Raw genomic sequence first — 16,695 nt, forward strand, 5'->3', positions numbered from 1 at the left:
AGTATAAATATGTCACCTGGCTTTCACGTGGGCACCTCAGCTGGATGCCTAAAGGTGGGACCAATGGAGCCTAGCTGATGGGGCTTGTCCCACCCTTGAAGACCCTCGAGGTGTCCATAGATGTGGCTCATTGATGGTACAGGTGGGATGGTCCTTCCCACAGCCCCTTGGAAGGCTCTTGGGTCACTAAATCCTTCCATGCAGGTAGGACTATTACCAGGGTCTGATGTCCCCTTAGTGCTGCGGGGTGGGGGTTGTCTGTGGCCCCGTTGAAACAGATGGGATTAATCACTGTGTGCGCCTCAACCACACGGCTTGGCCCGACCTGTGTGGATTGAATCCAGCTCCCAAAGGACTTGGCCCACAGTTTTTGAGTTCATGGAAAACATGCGCATTTGTGGGGTGGATGAGTTCATCCCTCACCCTCAGGCATCTGCAGGAGGTAACTGCACACTTTGCACTGGAGGTGACAGCCTGCACTTGAAAACACCACTACACTGCAGAAATGAGGTGAGTGTCTGATGTAGGGCAAGGGGCTGCCTTCTCAAGGATCTCTGAGGGCACAGAGCCCATGGCTGCAGCAGAGGCTTGAATGGTAACAGTGGCTGTCCTGGTGTCAGAGGGGTGCAGATCTGAGGCTTATCACCACGGCAGTCAAGGGAGGACTACTCAGATAGAAGCATTAAGGTTGGAAGAGACCTCTAAGATCATTGAGTCCTACCATTGACACAGCACTACCAAATGCATCACTAAACTGTGTCCCTAGTGCCACATCCCTGTGTTCCTTGAACTCTTCCAAGATTCACCAATTTCCTAAAGTCTGCTCCAATGCCTGACCATCCTTTCAGTAAACAAATTTTTCTTAATCTCCAAACTAAACCTCTCCTGGTGTAACCTGCAGCCATTTCCTCTTGTCCTGTCACTTGATACCTGGGAGAAGAGACTGACCCACACCTGGCTACAATCAATCGTCATGTGTGATCAAGCACAAGTGAACAGGCTTTCTGGCTCCAGTGACAAAGGGTGATTTTGTCCATCCCCAGATCCTGTAATGCTTCAGATCATGCCCCCATTCCCAACCCATGCAGGGCTGCCTACATTTATCTCGGCCATGGTCCTTTCCAGGTCCCAGGGACATCCCACAGTGGTCACCTATGGGCTGCAGGGAGATTGTCCCACAGCCACTCAGTGTGGGCACATCCCTGTGACATGGTCCCTGGTCTGCCACCACCCTTTGGTTTCCAGTGTGGGTGCAGGGGGCAGGGGAGAGATGGCAGCAGAGTGGTGGCCTGGGAGGATGGTCAAGGAGGTCTTGGGGAATCACCAACACAAATGTTTTTGGCTCTGAATTTCCTGCGGGAAACCAACTGGAGAGGTGAGGATGGGGTGTGGGGGTACAGGGCTGTCCTCTGCCTGTGCTAGGTACCACCATCTGAGCACTTACACCACACACTGTGTGTGAGCAGTGACCAAAATCAGGGCAGGGCTTATTTGAGGGTGGTCCTGTCCTGCCCTGCTCTGCTGATCACCCATGCTCTGGGACTTCTAGGGGCTATAACAGGAATTCCACAGCAGCCCTTGGCTCTGATGAATACTGCACGATCTTTATATTTTTCACGATGGTGCTGGTGACATGGTCACCCTCCCAGCCCCGAGCTGCTCTGGTGACTGGAGGTGACAGCCACACCACCTGTACCAAGGGGCCTGGACCTGAGATGACAGATATTTTCAGTGTTTTGAAACTCCCACTGAAAGCAAATAAATAAGCACTTTATATATGTGCAGATATTTAAATACATACGTGCATTTATTTTATTGTGGTCTGTGCATCCTGCGGCTGGAGGTAAAGTTACACACAAAACATCCTGGGTCTGCAGCTTGTGTTAACTACTTCAGTCTTTCTGAGGGGAAATGATCATCTTCCCCAGGACAAACTTCCCTGGTGATCCCTCAGCACTAAGTCACCTTTCTCTGGGGATGGATGGGGCAGAGGGCAGGACTTGGGGGCAATGTGACTGCTAGGTAAGCTTGGCACTGCCCTGAGCCAGCACCCTCAGCACACATTTCCTCATGCCCTTCCTGTTTCTATGGCTCTCACCCACTTCTGCTCTGGGGTTTGTCCAGGTCTCCCTGGAAGAGGGATTAAATAATCTCTGTATTGAATGATACATAAATTAAAATCCACTATAAAGGCACGGAGAGGAAGGACGCTTTCAGGACTGGATTTGTCCCAAGACACAGGATGTTCTGCTCTAGAGATGTGTTCCCCAGCACGTGGCAAATGATGGCTCAAACAGAAGTCAGGTTTTATCCATTTTATTTAACCAATGAAATTCCTACTGATAACAATGAAAGTAATTTCAGCAAGTATAAATGCGATACAGTTTTAAACAAACCCCATTGTTCCGTACCTATAAATAGATTTTTCAAAACCTCATAAAAAGTGCAGATTTATGAATTGCTGTTAAAATGTTAATACATGATTCCTTTGTTTAAAAATGCGTTTTTGTCTCTTAACTCACAAAAAAAGAAAGTTCCTTCTGCATCTGTTCAGATAAATTCAAGTCGGGTAACTTAAAAACTAACAAAAGTCACACACAAAAAATTCCATCCCACTAGGTCAGTCTGTCCTTTCAAATAAAAAACAAAAAACAACAAACCCAACCAGCAACAATAGGAAAGAAATGATAAAAGCTGCTGTGGGAACCCACAGTGAGCTCCTAGCAGCTGCCTCACCTTGCAGGCAAACCTCCCGGGAAAGCATGGAGCCCGTGGCCTGTCTCCAGAGCTCAGGACAGGTGGTGACCTGGGAGGCAGGACAGGAGACGTGCCACCTGCCCACAGGATGATGTAGGGACTGTAGGACTCACAGAGCTACCACACTTCCTCACTTCCTGGTGGTGGGAGGGAGCTGCAGAGCTTTGTCCCTAACCCTCGGTCCCAAAACACCCGCATGGCCATAGCACAAGCAGGCCAGAAGCTGACAGCTGCTGGGCTGGGTACAATTCACCCCTTGTCCAGAGGGCCAGAGGTGGGAGATGCAATGAAATGCCCCTCTCTGGGCACGGAGCTGCCCTGCCAGCTGCCCCAGCCAAGGGGGCTCAGACCCATGGCTGCCAACAGGGAGCCAATGCTGCTCTTACCCTGATGTGCCAGGCTCTGCAGTCAGCAAATCAAGGGCTAGCTTTTGCACTCAAGAGAGGCTTGGAAGCTTTTTGGCTGCAGAAGTGCTGCGACCATGTTTGTTGTCCAGCAGCTGGCCTGTCCATCCCTCTCAGGCCAGTGAGCTCCTGCTTCCCCCATGCATTGGTGAGCAGAGTGTGGGAGGCAGCCAGCAGCAGGCTTATGGGCACAGGGGACTGAAATAGATGCCAGGCACCAGCCCTGGCCACGTTTGGGTCTATGTGTGGTCACACACAGGGTGGCCGTGTGGCTCGGGCCGTGCTCTGTGCAGAGAGGGGCTCAGCTCACCCACAGTCGAGAGAGGTCAGCTGGTGCTTCTCCCTGTATCTACAGTGGTATTTTATCTACAGCAGGGTCTGTTTAGCAAGAGCAGTTTAAAGTGGCTATGTTTATCAAGTTTGCTACTTTATGAATTAAAAAAAAACAAACCAAAAACAAAACAACAAAACAATAAACCAACCCCCAACAACTATAAATACAAAGACTCTCACACACCAGACACTTGCAGCCTGCGTGACTCATAAACCGCATCAATATTCTGTTAAAAAGCTTATTCTACTTAGAACTATACATAGTACAAGAGACCTAAAAGTGGCAGTCGTGTACGGGCACGCTATCTGCCCCAGAGTGGCCCACAGTCAGGTGCTTCCTAAAAAATCAAGGAGTTACAGTAACATGGCACAGGACTGCAAAGCCGATCACAGCTTCTGCTTACACTGCATACGAAGTACCAAGGGGAACACAAAAAAGAACTGGTGTTAATACTGATGGATTAAAGAGTAACTATAAAGATCAAAACAGACATTCACAGCATGCTACATATATTGCTCACAAACTTTTTTTTTTTTTTAAAAAAAAGGCTAATACAAAACAAGGAGTTGGCAGTCTGATTTTCAGTTATGTCGGATAGAAAGATAAAGCATATACATTCATTGTGTGGCTTTCCAGCAAAAGGAGAAAAGGGTAAAACCAAGAGATTTCAAGTTTACAAAATTCCTATTTTTTAAGCTACAGTTCATATCCAGTTCTGGTCACAGTCGTGAAAAGACCTCTGACTGCACTGCCTTGCAGAGTCCAAGGGCTGTAGCCTAAATATTATTATTTTCCCCCTAAAAGTGGCCACATCATGCACCACCATGAGCAGGCTGCTTCTGCAGCCACCTGGGCATGTGGCAGCTGGGCTGGAGGGAAGAGGTTTGGGTCGGGTGGCACGACATGAGCATGAAGTGAGGAATGAGACACAGTTTTGGACTCCTGGTGTTTGAAGTTGCTGCTGTTGCTGCCCCCCAGACTCCTCAGCTGGAGACACAGTGCTTAGTGATTGATTTTGCCTCAAAACTCCCTTCAAAGGGCTGATGGGGACGAGAAAATGCAATTAAACAGCAGCAAGTTTTTCTTGGGCAGAATGGTTCCCTTCCCCTGCTCCATCTCTGTTATAAAGAAAGGGTCCCAGCTCTGTTCCCAAAGAAGCCCTCTGGACACCTTGGAAGGAGACAACCTCCACCACCTCCCCTATGCACAGGCACACAAAAGAACCTCTCAGAAACATCAGTGAATTTTCTTCAGCTGACCAGTACCTCAACTCCTCCTGCACTGGCCATGTCCCCTTGACAGTGCCTGTGGTCTGTGCCTCCTGATGCCCACAGCATGGCTTGCTCCCCACAAATACAACAACTGGCATCTCCAGTACCTCTAACTACTGTCAGGAACAAGGTTTCTATTTTCCACAAGCCCTGATGATACTCAGTACCCTAGGAACATTCAACTCTGTCTCCAGCAGCTACTCCACACCATGCATTTGGATGTTTTCCCATAGATAAATGAAAAACCCAAATCCACATGTTCCAGAGGCTGGATGCAGTCTGTCTGGCTGCAAGGCACCTGAGTGGCTGCCAACCTGATGGCCCTGTAAGCCTGCCTGGCAGAAGGGGACCTGAAATTCCCTGTTTGATGTCGCTCTGAAAAACCTGCACAGCTGAATAGCTCAAGCATGGGGTGTTTCACCAAAGACAGCATTTCCTTAGTGGTTCCACTGGATTTTTACTGTAACTCCATGGATAGGCTTTGACACACTACTAAGCAAATACTGAGTTTCATCCTTCTGAACCACATTTAGCATTTTCCTGTCCAGAAATAATCTACTATGGCAATTAAGTGTTTCTAAATGTGAGAAAGAGCCTCTGCACTTAACAACAAGCAGTGATAGAAGAACCTTGTTTTCAAGGTTAAGGCTGGGAGGTTGTCCCTGCAGCTGGGAGGTTGCTCAGGGCTGGGAATTGGGAAGACAGGAAGCACTTGATGCAGGAAAGGGGTGGTGGCAGGTTGGAAAATGACAATTTTTCCCCTGATGAGCAGCAAAGAATTAAATATTTGCAAGAGAGACCTGATGCATATTGGGGGAGCAGCAGCACGGCCACCTGCCAGGAAATGTGCTCTAAGGAATAAATTAACACTGATCAAGATGCTCCTGAAGTTTCCTCATACTACTGTGCTGTCTCAATTTCTCACACCTGTAATCCATGCAGTAGGTATGAACTACTATATTAATTTTCATTTGGAGATAAAATGTTTCACTTACAATTCCCAAATATAGGAAAGCTGGTGGATGCATCTCTTCAGACAAAAACAGTGCTGGGGGCATGAGGAGCAGTAAACCTGAAGTTCAGGTAATGAAAATTGACATTTTCTCCAGGTCTTGGAATGATTGCTAACAGCAAGTAATTCTTACAGCTTTATAGTCAGATCCGCTCTGGGAAAGTTAATTTACAGTGAATCCACTCCCCTCTTTCTTTGTTTTGTGCAACATCACCCCTTATTCATGGGAGAAGGATCCAAACATCTACAGAAAGTAACTGAAAGAACACTTAAGATCATGAAGATTTGGAGTATTTCTTTTGATCCAAAAAATTTTAGTTCAGGCACATGCTATCCACTTACTACCACCAATGAATATTTCTGCAAGTAGAGGTTAAAAACCCCAGCTCTTCTGAAAGGGAGTCCAAATTCTGGATCATGAGCCTGAAATGCATGCCTATGTTCATGGAAAACACACATGCATGAGAAACATTGAGAACCTGTTCTGCAAGAGCAGTGGCTTACAGTTTAACTGCTTTAGGAGAGATTTCTCTAAGTCTACATTAAGTCCCCAAAACAACTCATTTCATTACCAATCACTGCAAATCACATGGCTCTGGTACATATTATTCCTTTAGTCTCTATGGAAATTAATTTTATTCTATTTCATCTAGGTGACTCAGTTTCTTTAAAAACCTGACTCAAACATTCAAGTGGGCATCTTCTAGGATTTTGCCAAGTGCCTGGGTGCTTAAATCCCCATTGAAATTTAGGCAGCTAGCTGCTTTTTCCAAATCCTATGAAAGTAACAGTATCACTACAAACAAAAATACACTTGAAGAATCTGGTGCTTTTACTTTGTGCACTCAAGTAATAGAGCAACAAAATGTTTTCCTTTTTGTTCTCTTCTGATATGTTCTAAATTTATGCTTACATTTGTAATTGTTTACAAGCACTGATTTTCCTGTCCTTAAAGCTTTTTTTTTTTTTTAATACATGGGAAGAGCTGATAGTGGCAATTCTTTAACTCTTACAGCTGAAGTACATCCTTTTCAAGGACCAAGGTGTTGGGCAAGGGAGGGGATTGTCCCACTCTGCTCTGCACTGGGGTAGCCTCGCCTCAAGTCCTCTGTGCTGCTTTGGACAGCACAATATAAGAAAGATATAAAACTGTTAGAGAGTGTCCAAAGGAGGGCCACAAGGATGGTGAAGGTCTTGAGGGAAAGCCACATGAGGCGTGGCTGGGGTCACTTGGTCTGTTCAGCCTGGAGGAGACTGAGAGGAGACCTCACTGCGGTTACAGCTTCCTGGTGAGGGCAAGAGGAGGGCAGGCACTGATGTCCTCTCTGTGGTGACCGGTGACAGGACCCAAGGGAGTGGCCTGAAGTTGTGTCAGGGGAGGTTCAGGTTGGATATCAGGAACAGTTTTTTCCCCCAGAGGGTGGCTGGGCACTGGAACAGGCTCCCCAGGGAAGCCTGACAGGGTTCAAGAGGCATTTGGACAATGCTCTCAAAGCACCTGGTGTGACTCCTGGGCCTGTCCTGTGCAGCATCAGGAGCTGGATTCGATGATTCTTGTGGGCCTGTTCCAACTTAGCAAATTCTATGATTCTGTGATTTTCATTTTAATGAAGGCTTTAGAATAAATGGTATATGTTTCAATTCAACCTTGATGAAAATAAATCCATCTACAGCTCACCAAAATTCCCATAGGACACCACAGCACTAGCTGTAGTAGCTATCTGCACAAACTGCACCCAAATTTAAAATTATTATTTCTGTTCTAACAATTATTTCTGTTCTTGTATGATGATAGTCTCATGAAGTTCAGCTGTGGGTAGAGTGTTCTGGGAAATGCAAATGCGTTCTCCAGTTGACACCTTTTTCACTTCTCTTCATTACCAAAAAAAAATAGAGCAATCTCAGCAAGGACATACTCTACAGCAACACACATTTTAAGTGACTCTGCAATGATAAGAAGCTGTTCATGATCAAAAGCTCTGTTCCCTACTCACAGTGTTCTCTGGGCTGGCTGGTTAATTTGTACCTATCAAGCTTTCTCTTCAGTAGACAGGAGACTGTACACTTTGTTTTTATGTTGGTCACGGCTGGGATTTTGTAGACTAACATGAATGCTGGTAATTACCAATTCCAATGAAGGAACACAGAGGGAGAGGATCTACGCTTCCAATGATTATGGTACTATAAAGAAAAATATTCATGAACAAAGTGTGAAGATTCACATTCATGCATGCTTTAAAAATGCAAAAAAAATCCAAGAACACTTGCACATTAAAAGTTGGCACAGTGTGAACCTAAAGCATGCATAAAGTGTATGGTAGCGTTGTCTGACTTTAAACACCTATTCTCAACAAACATCTATTAAAAGTCCCAAATTTGTGTATAAAAACTAGGCTATAAATTCTTGCACTGTAAATGCAATACTTTGAAAAAAAATGCCACGTGGAAAACATTTCCAGATGTTTCAAGTTTGCATTTAATATTAAAGAAAGAAAAAAAAAAAAGAGAAATAACAAACTAGTTGTACAATGACATTTCCTATGATGGAATGTCTTGCAGGCCATATGGGACTTGATATGGCACTTAAAAAAACCAAAACAAAACACTGGTTTACTACAAGTTTTATGAAGCAATCCATTTATGGTTTCTGTATTTCAAATCTGCTCATGTACTTTGCTCACAAAGGCATTTGAGCTGGCAAGTATATTTCATAAGGAAAGAAGTAAAGGCACTCATGTTTCCAAATGTAAAACTCAACCTATTCCAGAAGTCTTTGCATTTCTGAGGGGAAACAAAGCCATCATATTAATTACCCAAATCTAGTTTCACCTCCTTTCCAGAGCTCAGCTGTGCTTCTTGAGAACTACTTTACTTTTCAATGCAAAGAAATTTAAAGTAGTACTGAAACAATTCCCATCACTTGAAAAAAACTAAAGTATTGCATGAAAACTTCTCTCAGCAGAAGCCATTAGGTATGGCCACTACAATCACAAGAGGGGGGGGAAAAAGGATCTAACAATTCAGAAAGTAAATCTAAGTTCACACATATGAGCATCTCAGTATTTCTGAGAAGTCTCTGCAGTTAGCTATACGACATAAACAAATCTGATGTTCTACCCAATGCTCTCTAGAAGACAGACTAATGCTGTCTCTTGGGTAGTTTTCTAAAAAGCCAACATGACACTTAAAAAAAAAAATGACTGATTTCTTTCTCAAAAGGTTTTCACATGCAGATTCTGCAGTCTGAAAGTGCAGAAAAGTGTACAATCATTGGGTTTTCCAATCTGGAACAGACAGATAAAGTAGAAAAACCAACATGCAAAGTCAAAGCAAGGATCAGGAAGAAGGAAGAAAAGAGAAAACTAACTTTAGTAGAGTACTGGTCCACGGTTTTGTAAATGAAAAGTGTCAAAATATGACTGGTAGTATTTTTTTCTAACTACTCTGCAGTTACCAATGAAAAAAAGTCCCGCATCAGCTTCTACAATCCAACAGAACATTAAAAATAAACCTGTCCAGTTAGTTTTGAGTGTATACCACAGAAATAAAGGTCACCCTCCTCAAAAGAAATATGAAAAACTCCAAACCAACAGACAAAAGTTGAAGCAGTTAACTTGTGTTCTACTGGGTAGGTTTAAGCATCTCTTTAGGCACTTCACTGGTTCATTAAATGCAATACAAAATAAAGCTATAAATATCAACATTTTGTGCTCTCAAAAATTAGTCAAAAGCAACAGAAAACAGCACAAAAGTGTGACATTTTTGGCAGCTTATTTCTTCCCTTCCCCAATATTACTGGTTGTCCAAAAATGCTTTGTTTTGGGGATGCTTTGGCATCTCAGTATCAGGTTGTCTTAAGCCGTAAAAGCTAAAACAAAACTGCTAGGCCTTAGACAATAAAGAAATTTGGTTTTAAAATTTCTTTATGGCTATATAAGAAGGACACTTTAGCAGTGGCATGTCAGGGAAAAAAGCTTGCTTTCTTTTTAAATATTGCACTTTTCTTTTGTTCACTCACACTAATGCATAGAAACTTTTAAAACTTTGAATATTACAATTTCATGCTATGAAAAAGTTATGGGAAATAATTTCTATACATCCAATATGAAATAGATATACTAGCCTTCCTTTACTTTCCTTAGTTAAAACATTGATAAAGAAGAGAGTGCAAAAAACCCCACAACCCTATTTTTGGTCAGCCTGTGTATTAATTTTATAGGTGCCAACTAAGCAAATTGCAACACGTGATGAGCATGAATATTGTCAGGACAACTGAGGGTGACTGTCAGTAAAACAAGACTATGCATGATTGAAACACAGTAAGTGTGGCTGAAATGGCAAGTCGTGAGGCCTCTTCTCTTTGTGAAGGGGCAGGACAAAGCGGATGAATTTCGCACTTCAGTAGCATGCTGTAGGATTTATCAAGATTAGTTTCACATTAAAGTGTGCTCGATGTTTGCATCCACATCTCGCATCACCTCCAATTGCTGTAGTAAGACAGTGACTGGCAGCAGTCTCCAGGACACACAGGAGAATCCAGTGGGCAATTCGATGCAGCACAGCCCGTGCGTCTCTGTCACGAGTCACGACGTGGTGGGACGTTCTCAGGACAGGCAGAACTGATCTTCTGCTGGACTCCACTCATCTGAAAAATGATTGCTTGGAAAAAGAAGTCTCTAAGCACTTCACTCCAGTGCTTAAAGAACAAAGCGCTAGGATTGGATACAATAAAACCAGTTTCAGGATCCTCACCACTGTGCAGAAATCCAGCCGGAAACAATGCAGAGTAGCGCTCCTCAGTGTTACTTTTGTTATCATTAGTAATGTTAAGCATCAAGAAAATAAAACACGTCATTGCACATTACAGCCGCCAAGAAGCACGGCTAAACTTTGACACTAGAGAATTGAATAACCTGATGCTACATCACAAACAGCTTCTGGTGTGTATCTATTTTGAAAGGTCTTTACATACTCAGTAAAAGCCCCTGTACTCCTGGCCAGCGAGTGCTTCAGGTTAAGTGACGAGTTATGGCACGAAGGGCGTACAGAAGTTCGGCTTGCATCCGAGCTTCCATCAGAAGTAGATTGACATGAACCTGTAAAAAATTACATCAGCCATTTAGCTGACCTTTGAATGCAACACGGTTTATTCACTCAGGCTGAAATTTCTAACCTTTACTAAAGCATCGCTGCAAGAAAACTTTGTCTCTTCTCCCTGTACCCTCCTGCAGGACTACAGCTCCTCTAGAGGCAGCTGTGCAATAATATGGACAATATGTAGCCAATACAGACAACATCCCAGGACTGCAAGGAACTAGCCTCAACTGCTGCTTTAAGCAATCTTCCATCTGAGAAGTCACCTTTAAACCTTTTTTTGTGTTCTAATAGCATTAGTTCTTTCTAAATTATATTTGGTTTTCTTTACTACTACCTGTGACCATTACATAGGAGCACAGAATAAGGAGGAATTTCCATGCCAGATAGGCTAGCAGGCACATATGCACTGAGCCCTTCTCAGGAAGCATTTAATGTGATACCTGAAGGCATGTTGACATTTTTACTGCTGAAAAACACCATAAAGTGTGGGTGTGTATATATATATATATATATATGTATATATTTTTTTATATATATATATATATATATATATATGAGTTTACGCATTTTTTGATTTCCAAATCCCAGCTATTGGAATACTTGACTACTCCTGCATTCTCAAGTTTATCCACTTTTCTTTTACAGTTATTAATTCAATTTTTAGGAGAAGTGACTCAAAATACTACTACTCCTACTACTACTACCACCACCACCAATACTACTACTACTATTACACTGCTACTACTATGACTACTACTATTTCCAGCACACTAAGAAGTATTTTTGTCAAACTGGTATCTAATGCTCAAGGAATGGTTCTCATTTGTTTTTCTCTGATTTAAAACAGTTCACTTGACAGATGCTGCTGTTTTAAGTGTCCCCATATTTTAGCTTTCAAACAGCACAGGGGTCTCTGTGAAGCCACTTTGGCTTTGGAAGACGTACCTTCTCCGAGTGCTTGAACTGACGCCAGTAACTATCGTACATGCGCTTGGTAGTTCTCTCTGGGTAGCAGGTCACTGTCTTTATGTAAACCTTCAGGCTGCGTTCAAGTAGCTGATTAACTTCTCCATAATCATAGTCATCATACCTACAGAACACAAGCAATCATTCTGTTTGATGTAAGTTTCTATGAGCATTGTCCTTCGCAGCATTATGTTCTTAAGCCTAGGAACTGGAACATTCATCATACACGACCAAAAACCACGTGTTAAGAGAGGATCTGAAAGGCTTAGTAGGATCATAGAATTGTTAAGGTTGGAAAAGACTTTTAAGATCATCAAACCCAGTGGTTAACCCTAAACCATCACCATGTTCACCATTAAACCATATGCCCTACCCACCATTTTATGAACACTTCCAGGGATGGCCACTTTTCCAATTCTGCGGGCTGTTCCAATGCTTTACAAATCTTTCTGCAAAGAAATTTTCTGTAATATACATACTAAACCTCTCCTGGCGCTACTTGAAGCCATTTGTTCTCATCCTGTCACTTGTTACCTGGGAGAAGAGCCTGATCCCCACCTGGCAACAGTCTCCTCTCAGGTTGTTGTAGACAGTGATAAGGTGCCCCCTGAGCCTCCAGACTTAAAAACCCCCAGCTTCCTCAGGTGCTCCTCTTAGGACTTCTGCTCCAGACCCTTCCCCAGCTCTGCTGCCCTTCTCTGGACACACTCCAGCCCCACAATGTCTTTCCTGCAGGGAGGGGCCCAGAACCGAACACAGGATTTGAGGTGTGGCCTCAGCAGTGCCCAGTACAGGGGGACGGTCACTGCCCTGGTCCTGCTGGCCACACCATAGCTGATCCAGGCCAGGATGCCACTGGCCTTCTTGGCCACCTGGGCACACCCTGGATCATGTTCAGCCGCTGTTGAGCAGCACTTACAGGGATTTTTCACTGAGCAGCTTCCCAGCCACTGCCCCCAGCCTGTAGTGCTGCTTGGGGTTGCTGTGGCCCAAGTGCAGGACTTGGCACTTGGCATCACTGAACCTCATATAATTGGCCTCAGCCCATTGATCCAGCCTATCCAGAGTCCTCTGTAGGGTCTTCCTACCTCCTTCCAGCAAATCAACACTCCTGCCCAACTTGGTGTTGTCTGTGAACTTGCTTAGGGATGTTGTCTTTCCTGAATGAAGGATACAGGCTGGCTTCAGAGAAGACATTTCTGTAAAAATTTCCATCCTAACTGATTTTCTGCACTGGAAGGAAAAATTATACTGATATGCCAGCAAAACCACACTAACTTCCAGACAGAGGTACCATCTCTGCTTTAAACACCCAGTCTAAAATGATGCTTTACACATGGTTTATTTTTCTGTTTACATAGTTTTAAAAAGTACTCCTAAGCCAGGGAATTTTTGTCCATACCTGATTCCATACATACAGTGGACATAGTTAAATAAAGCTCTTCTTAGTGTAGTTGTATCAACATCTTCATGTGTTGCCATAGTGTTATATGTGAGGTTATACACCATCCGAAACTTCTCATCCAGGAGATGCCCAATATCAGAATAAAGCCTGTTTACAAGGGAAAAGCCATGATTTTCCCAAGTATAGTCCTGCAGGAAGAGAAGAAAACATAAAAAAGTACAAATGAAGTGAATTCCCAATGTCATCTTCGCTACAGCTCAACAGGTTTTGTTGTCTGATAGTTATGGCTTTATTCCCTTCCAAAAATTTACATTTTGAAACCTTCATCCACATCAGCTGCTCCATTCACACAGAATTCTTGGCAATGAATATCATGTTGTGAGACTCCAACCCTGGATTCATTAGCCTACAGGAGAAAAAACCCAAGTTTATCCTAAAGTGCTTAGGGAATCTTCTTCTGCTTTGACACTTTGACCAGTATCATTCATGTGGGACTGGACTTGAAGCTTAAAAACTTGTTCCTCTTGGAGGCTTTGGTGCTTAGCTCCCAGCAGAGATGGAGTCTTTACTTCCAGCCAGGATGTACAATCCTTGGGTAAAGTGCTGAACCATCCCTGAAAAAGCTGATAAAATCCAGGCTGCTTTGGTCTTAGACAAGCACCTGGATGGCAAGGTAAAAGCCTGCCTGCTCATATGAGGAATGGGAAATCTTTGCAGAGTGGTGGCACAGCAGGAAGAACCATCCTGCTCCAGAGCAGGGAGCAAGGCTGCTCCGCACTGCTGTCACACGGAAGGTGAGAGCATGCCCACATCCTTGTCAAGTGCTCTATCATCCCATCACTGATGGCATCTTTACAATTGAGGGCATCACTTCCATGTCCTTCCTGTTTCTGGCTGTTTTCCAAAGGTACTGCTGGGCCAGGGTCCTCACCTGGGCACCTTGAAACATGTCTACTGTCCTGTCCCCCTGAGTAGGACAGCAGGGAAGAGCAGAACAGTGCTTCATTGTCTCACAGAGGCATCAACAACATCTAAAACGTGTCACAACATCACGTTTGGCCTCTGGCTGCCAGTACAAAAGACTGTAAGGCTTGTGAGAAATATGTGAGAAATATGCCATACCCATACAGCCCTGGAAAGGTGTCCAGGACATCACAAAAGCCTCTGAGAGCCAGGAGGCCTAGAGAGGGGAAAGCACTGTTGACTAACAGCAATTGATCCCTATTATCAGTGAAACCTCTCCCCCAAAAACAAGCTTAAAGACATTATTCTGTGTATAGAATAGTTTTTTTCTATTAACAAATTCAAAACCATAGAGAAAGGCAGTTTTGTTTTATCAGAGTAAGGATTAGACTTATTGCAGGTGTTTGGGACGCTCCTGCAATTTAAGTATCATTAATAGCAGAGAATTTGGGAGGCTGTGGGTATATACATCCAACTGTTAAGAGTAGGACATAATAAAGTTAAATTATCAAGGTGACTCCTTTGAATGGAAGCCTGAAGCTGTCCAGTTTATTTAAGAGCAGAGATGTTTCAGTTCCAATTTCAACTTCTTTGGAGCTTTTTTTCCAAGGGAGCCTGCTGCTCCTAAAGTAGTTAGGCAGATTGTTTGATTTATAGGTACTGACTATGCCTTATTCTTTTTGGCAGTAATAACCTACTTCAGGCTCATATAAAGACCACAGAATGAATTATCCAGTTCAGCAGAGACTGCTATAAAGCTAAATACATTTCCTGAGAGCAATCATGGATTCTTTATTTTACAGTCTTAGATTCATCTTCTGACCATGGAGTTTTCCTGTGCCCACTGTCATTTTAATTGAAGTTCTCTGATTTGGTTGAAGATTTCTTCCATTGCTTTCCATTTACTTCTAGACTGCTTATGAATGTGCTCTGTAAGATGGAACAGAACCACCTAAATGTCCCTCCTGTTTTATAAAATACAAAGTTCATGATTCTGGTCATGGCAAAGGATGTCAATATATAAGTCAATGTACAGGTAAATTGTATATTCCGTTCTTCCAACAGCACTGAGAAAAATGCATTGAAATACAGCAAAAACTTCAGTAATCCTATTTAGGAATTCATTTTCTTTCACGGCATTCCAAGTCCAGAGATTTGGTGCACACATGAGAACAACAGTCCCCAGAGTCACTCTCACAGACCTATATATATCCAGGTGTTGAAAGCCACTGGACAGAGAGCACTTGGTAAAATGACAGGAATAAAGAGTTGCTCCAGCGGATTTTTTTTTTCTACAACATCTGGAGGGATCGGAAAGAAATTTTTGTTGTTCTACCTTTCCCTTTTATTTCAGGTATGCTGTACAGTTTTCAAACGTTAATACTGGTAGTAACTGAAGTAAGATGGAAAGCCACGTATTGCCTTGCCAGAGACTGACAAATAGTAAAAGACTCCATCTCAGGGAGATTTATGCAAAGTTGTGAGTTATTTAATGAACCAGGACAAGAAAAGGAGAATGCAACAAACATGCCCCACTATAATCACTTTATGCTCTGTAGTGAGATATACAAACATTCTTTGAGTGAATGTGCTTCAAAGAGATGGTACCTGAGCTCTGAATGTTGGCAGATGGTCTTCTCCTCGCCTTGCAAAATCTTTGTACCCAAACCCAGGATCTTCAACATAACGGGAGACATCTGTAGACACTATTTCATCATCGAATGCTGGGAACGAAACAGCAAAATGCTTTGCTTTAGGCAAGAACATGAGTTAACGCCGACTTCCAGCTACCACTCTACTACAGGACTAGAGGACAATTTTAGAAGTTATGCAAAGGAGAAGAGTGGTACAAAGGAAAGAAACATTTTAATTCTCATCAGCTTGTATTGCATACCTTGCCTTCATTGACCCCATTAAACGTCAGCCTATACCAGACATCTAATGTACTTCTACAAAAAAAGAGATGGGCTACACTTCTGTCTGGAGGTTTTCTTTTCTCTCTATTGACTTCTGAGGGAGGTTAGTTATCTTAAATCAGGAATAGGAGTATCATTAGCAAAGTCATTGTGTCCGCATAAGAAACAAAAAAATGGATCCTTGACAGCAGGATTGATGTACTGAGCAGCCTTTGTGTCAGGAATCACACCAGCTCTGTTCTGTAAGCTGGAGTATGAGCACCAGAAAGCAACACAACACTCTGCTGGTAAATATCAGCTGAAGATTGTATGAAAGCGAAGAGCTCTACAGTACATCAGGGTGAAATCCTGCCAGAAGCTGTAGTAACTAAGCATCTTCAAAGAGCTCCAAAACATATCACTGAGCACATGCAGGTTCTCTATCAGGAATCAATCTTTCCCTCCTGAATAAACAGGTGGCTTGATTGTTGTAACCACCTCTGCAGAAGTTGACTACTGCATAGCTGACTGCATTTGACCCTGATGTTAAAATCACGGCTTGCTTCCACATGCATTGACAGAACAGCTGCC

The 16,695-nt window shown here is 43.3% G+C and overlaps 1 protein-coding gene across 3 annotated transcripts in view; it reads right to left on the bottom strand.

Annotated features, from left to right (window-relative positions):
• Positions 1 to 2,300: 2,300 nt before the first annotated feature.
• SESN3 (sestrin 3) overlaps positions 2,301 to 16,695 on the bottom strand; it is a 45,016-nt gene continuing 30,621 nt past the window's right edge. For 2 of the 3 annotated variants that reach the window (XM_066175711.1, XM_066175709.1), the window contains exons 7-10: positions 15,818 to 15,933; positions 13,244 to 13,434; positions 11,821 to 11,965; positions 2,301 to 10,874 (exon numbers count right to left, since the gene is read on the bottom strand). In XM_066175711.1, the coding sequence (XP_066031808.1) occupies positions 10,788 to 10,874; positions 11,821 to 11,965; positions 13,244 to 13,434; positions 15,818 to 15,933 (539 nt within the window). In that variant the 3' untranslated portion in view covers positions 2,301 to 10,787. The remainder of the gene's footprint in view (positions 10,875 to 11,820; positions 11,966 to 13,243; positions 13,435 to 15,817; positions 15,934 to 16,695) is intronic. The other variant, XM_066175710.1, reaches the window with a different exon arrangement.

The sequence above is a fragment of the Chamaea fasciata genome, unplaced genomic scaffold (assembly GCF_029207755.1).
Source record: "Chamaea fasciata isolate MVZ Bird 193981 ecotype frontalis unplaced genomic scaffold, bChaFas1.0.hap1 SCAF_2, whole genome shotgun sequence".
NCBI lineage: Eukaryota > Metazoa > Chordata > Aves > Passeriformes > Sylviidae > Chamaea > Chamaea fasciata.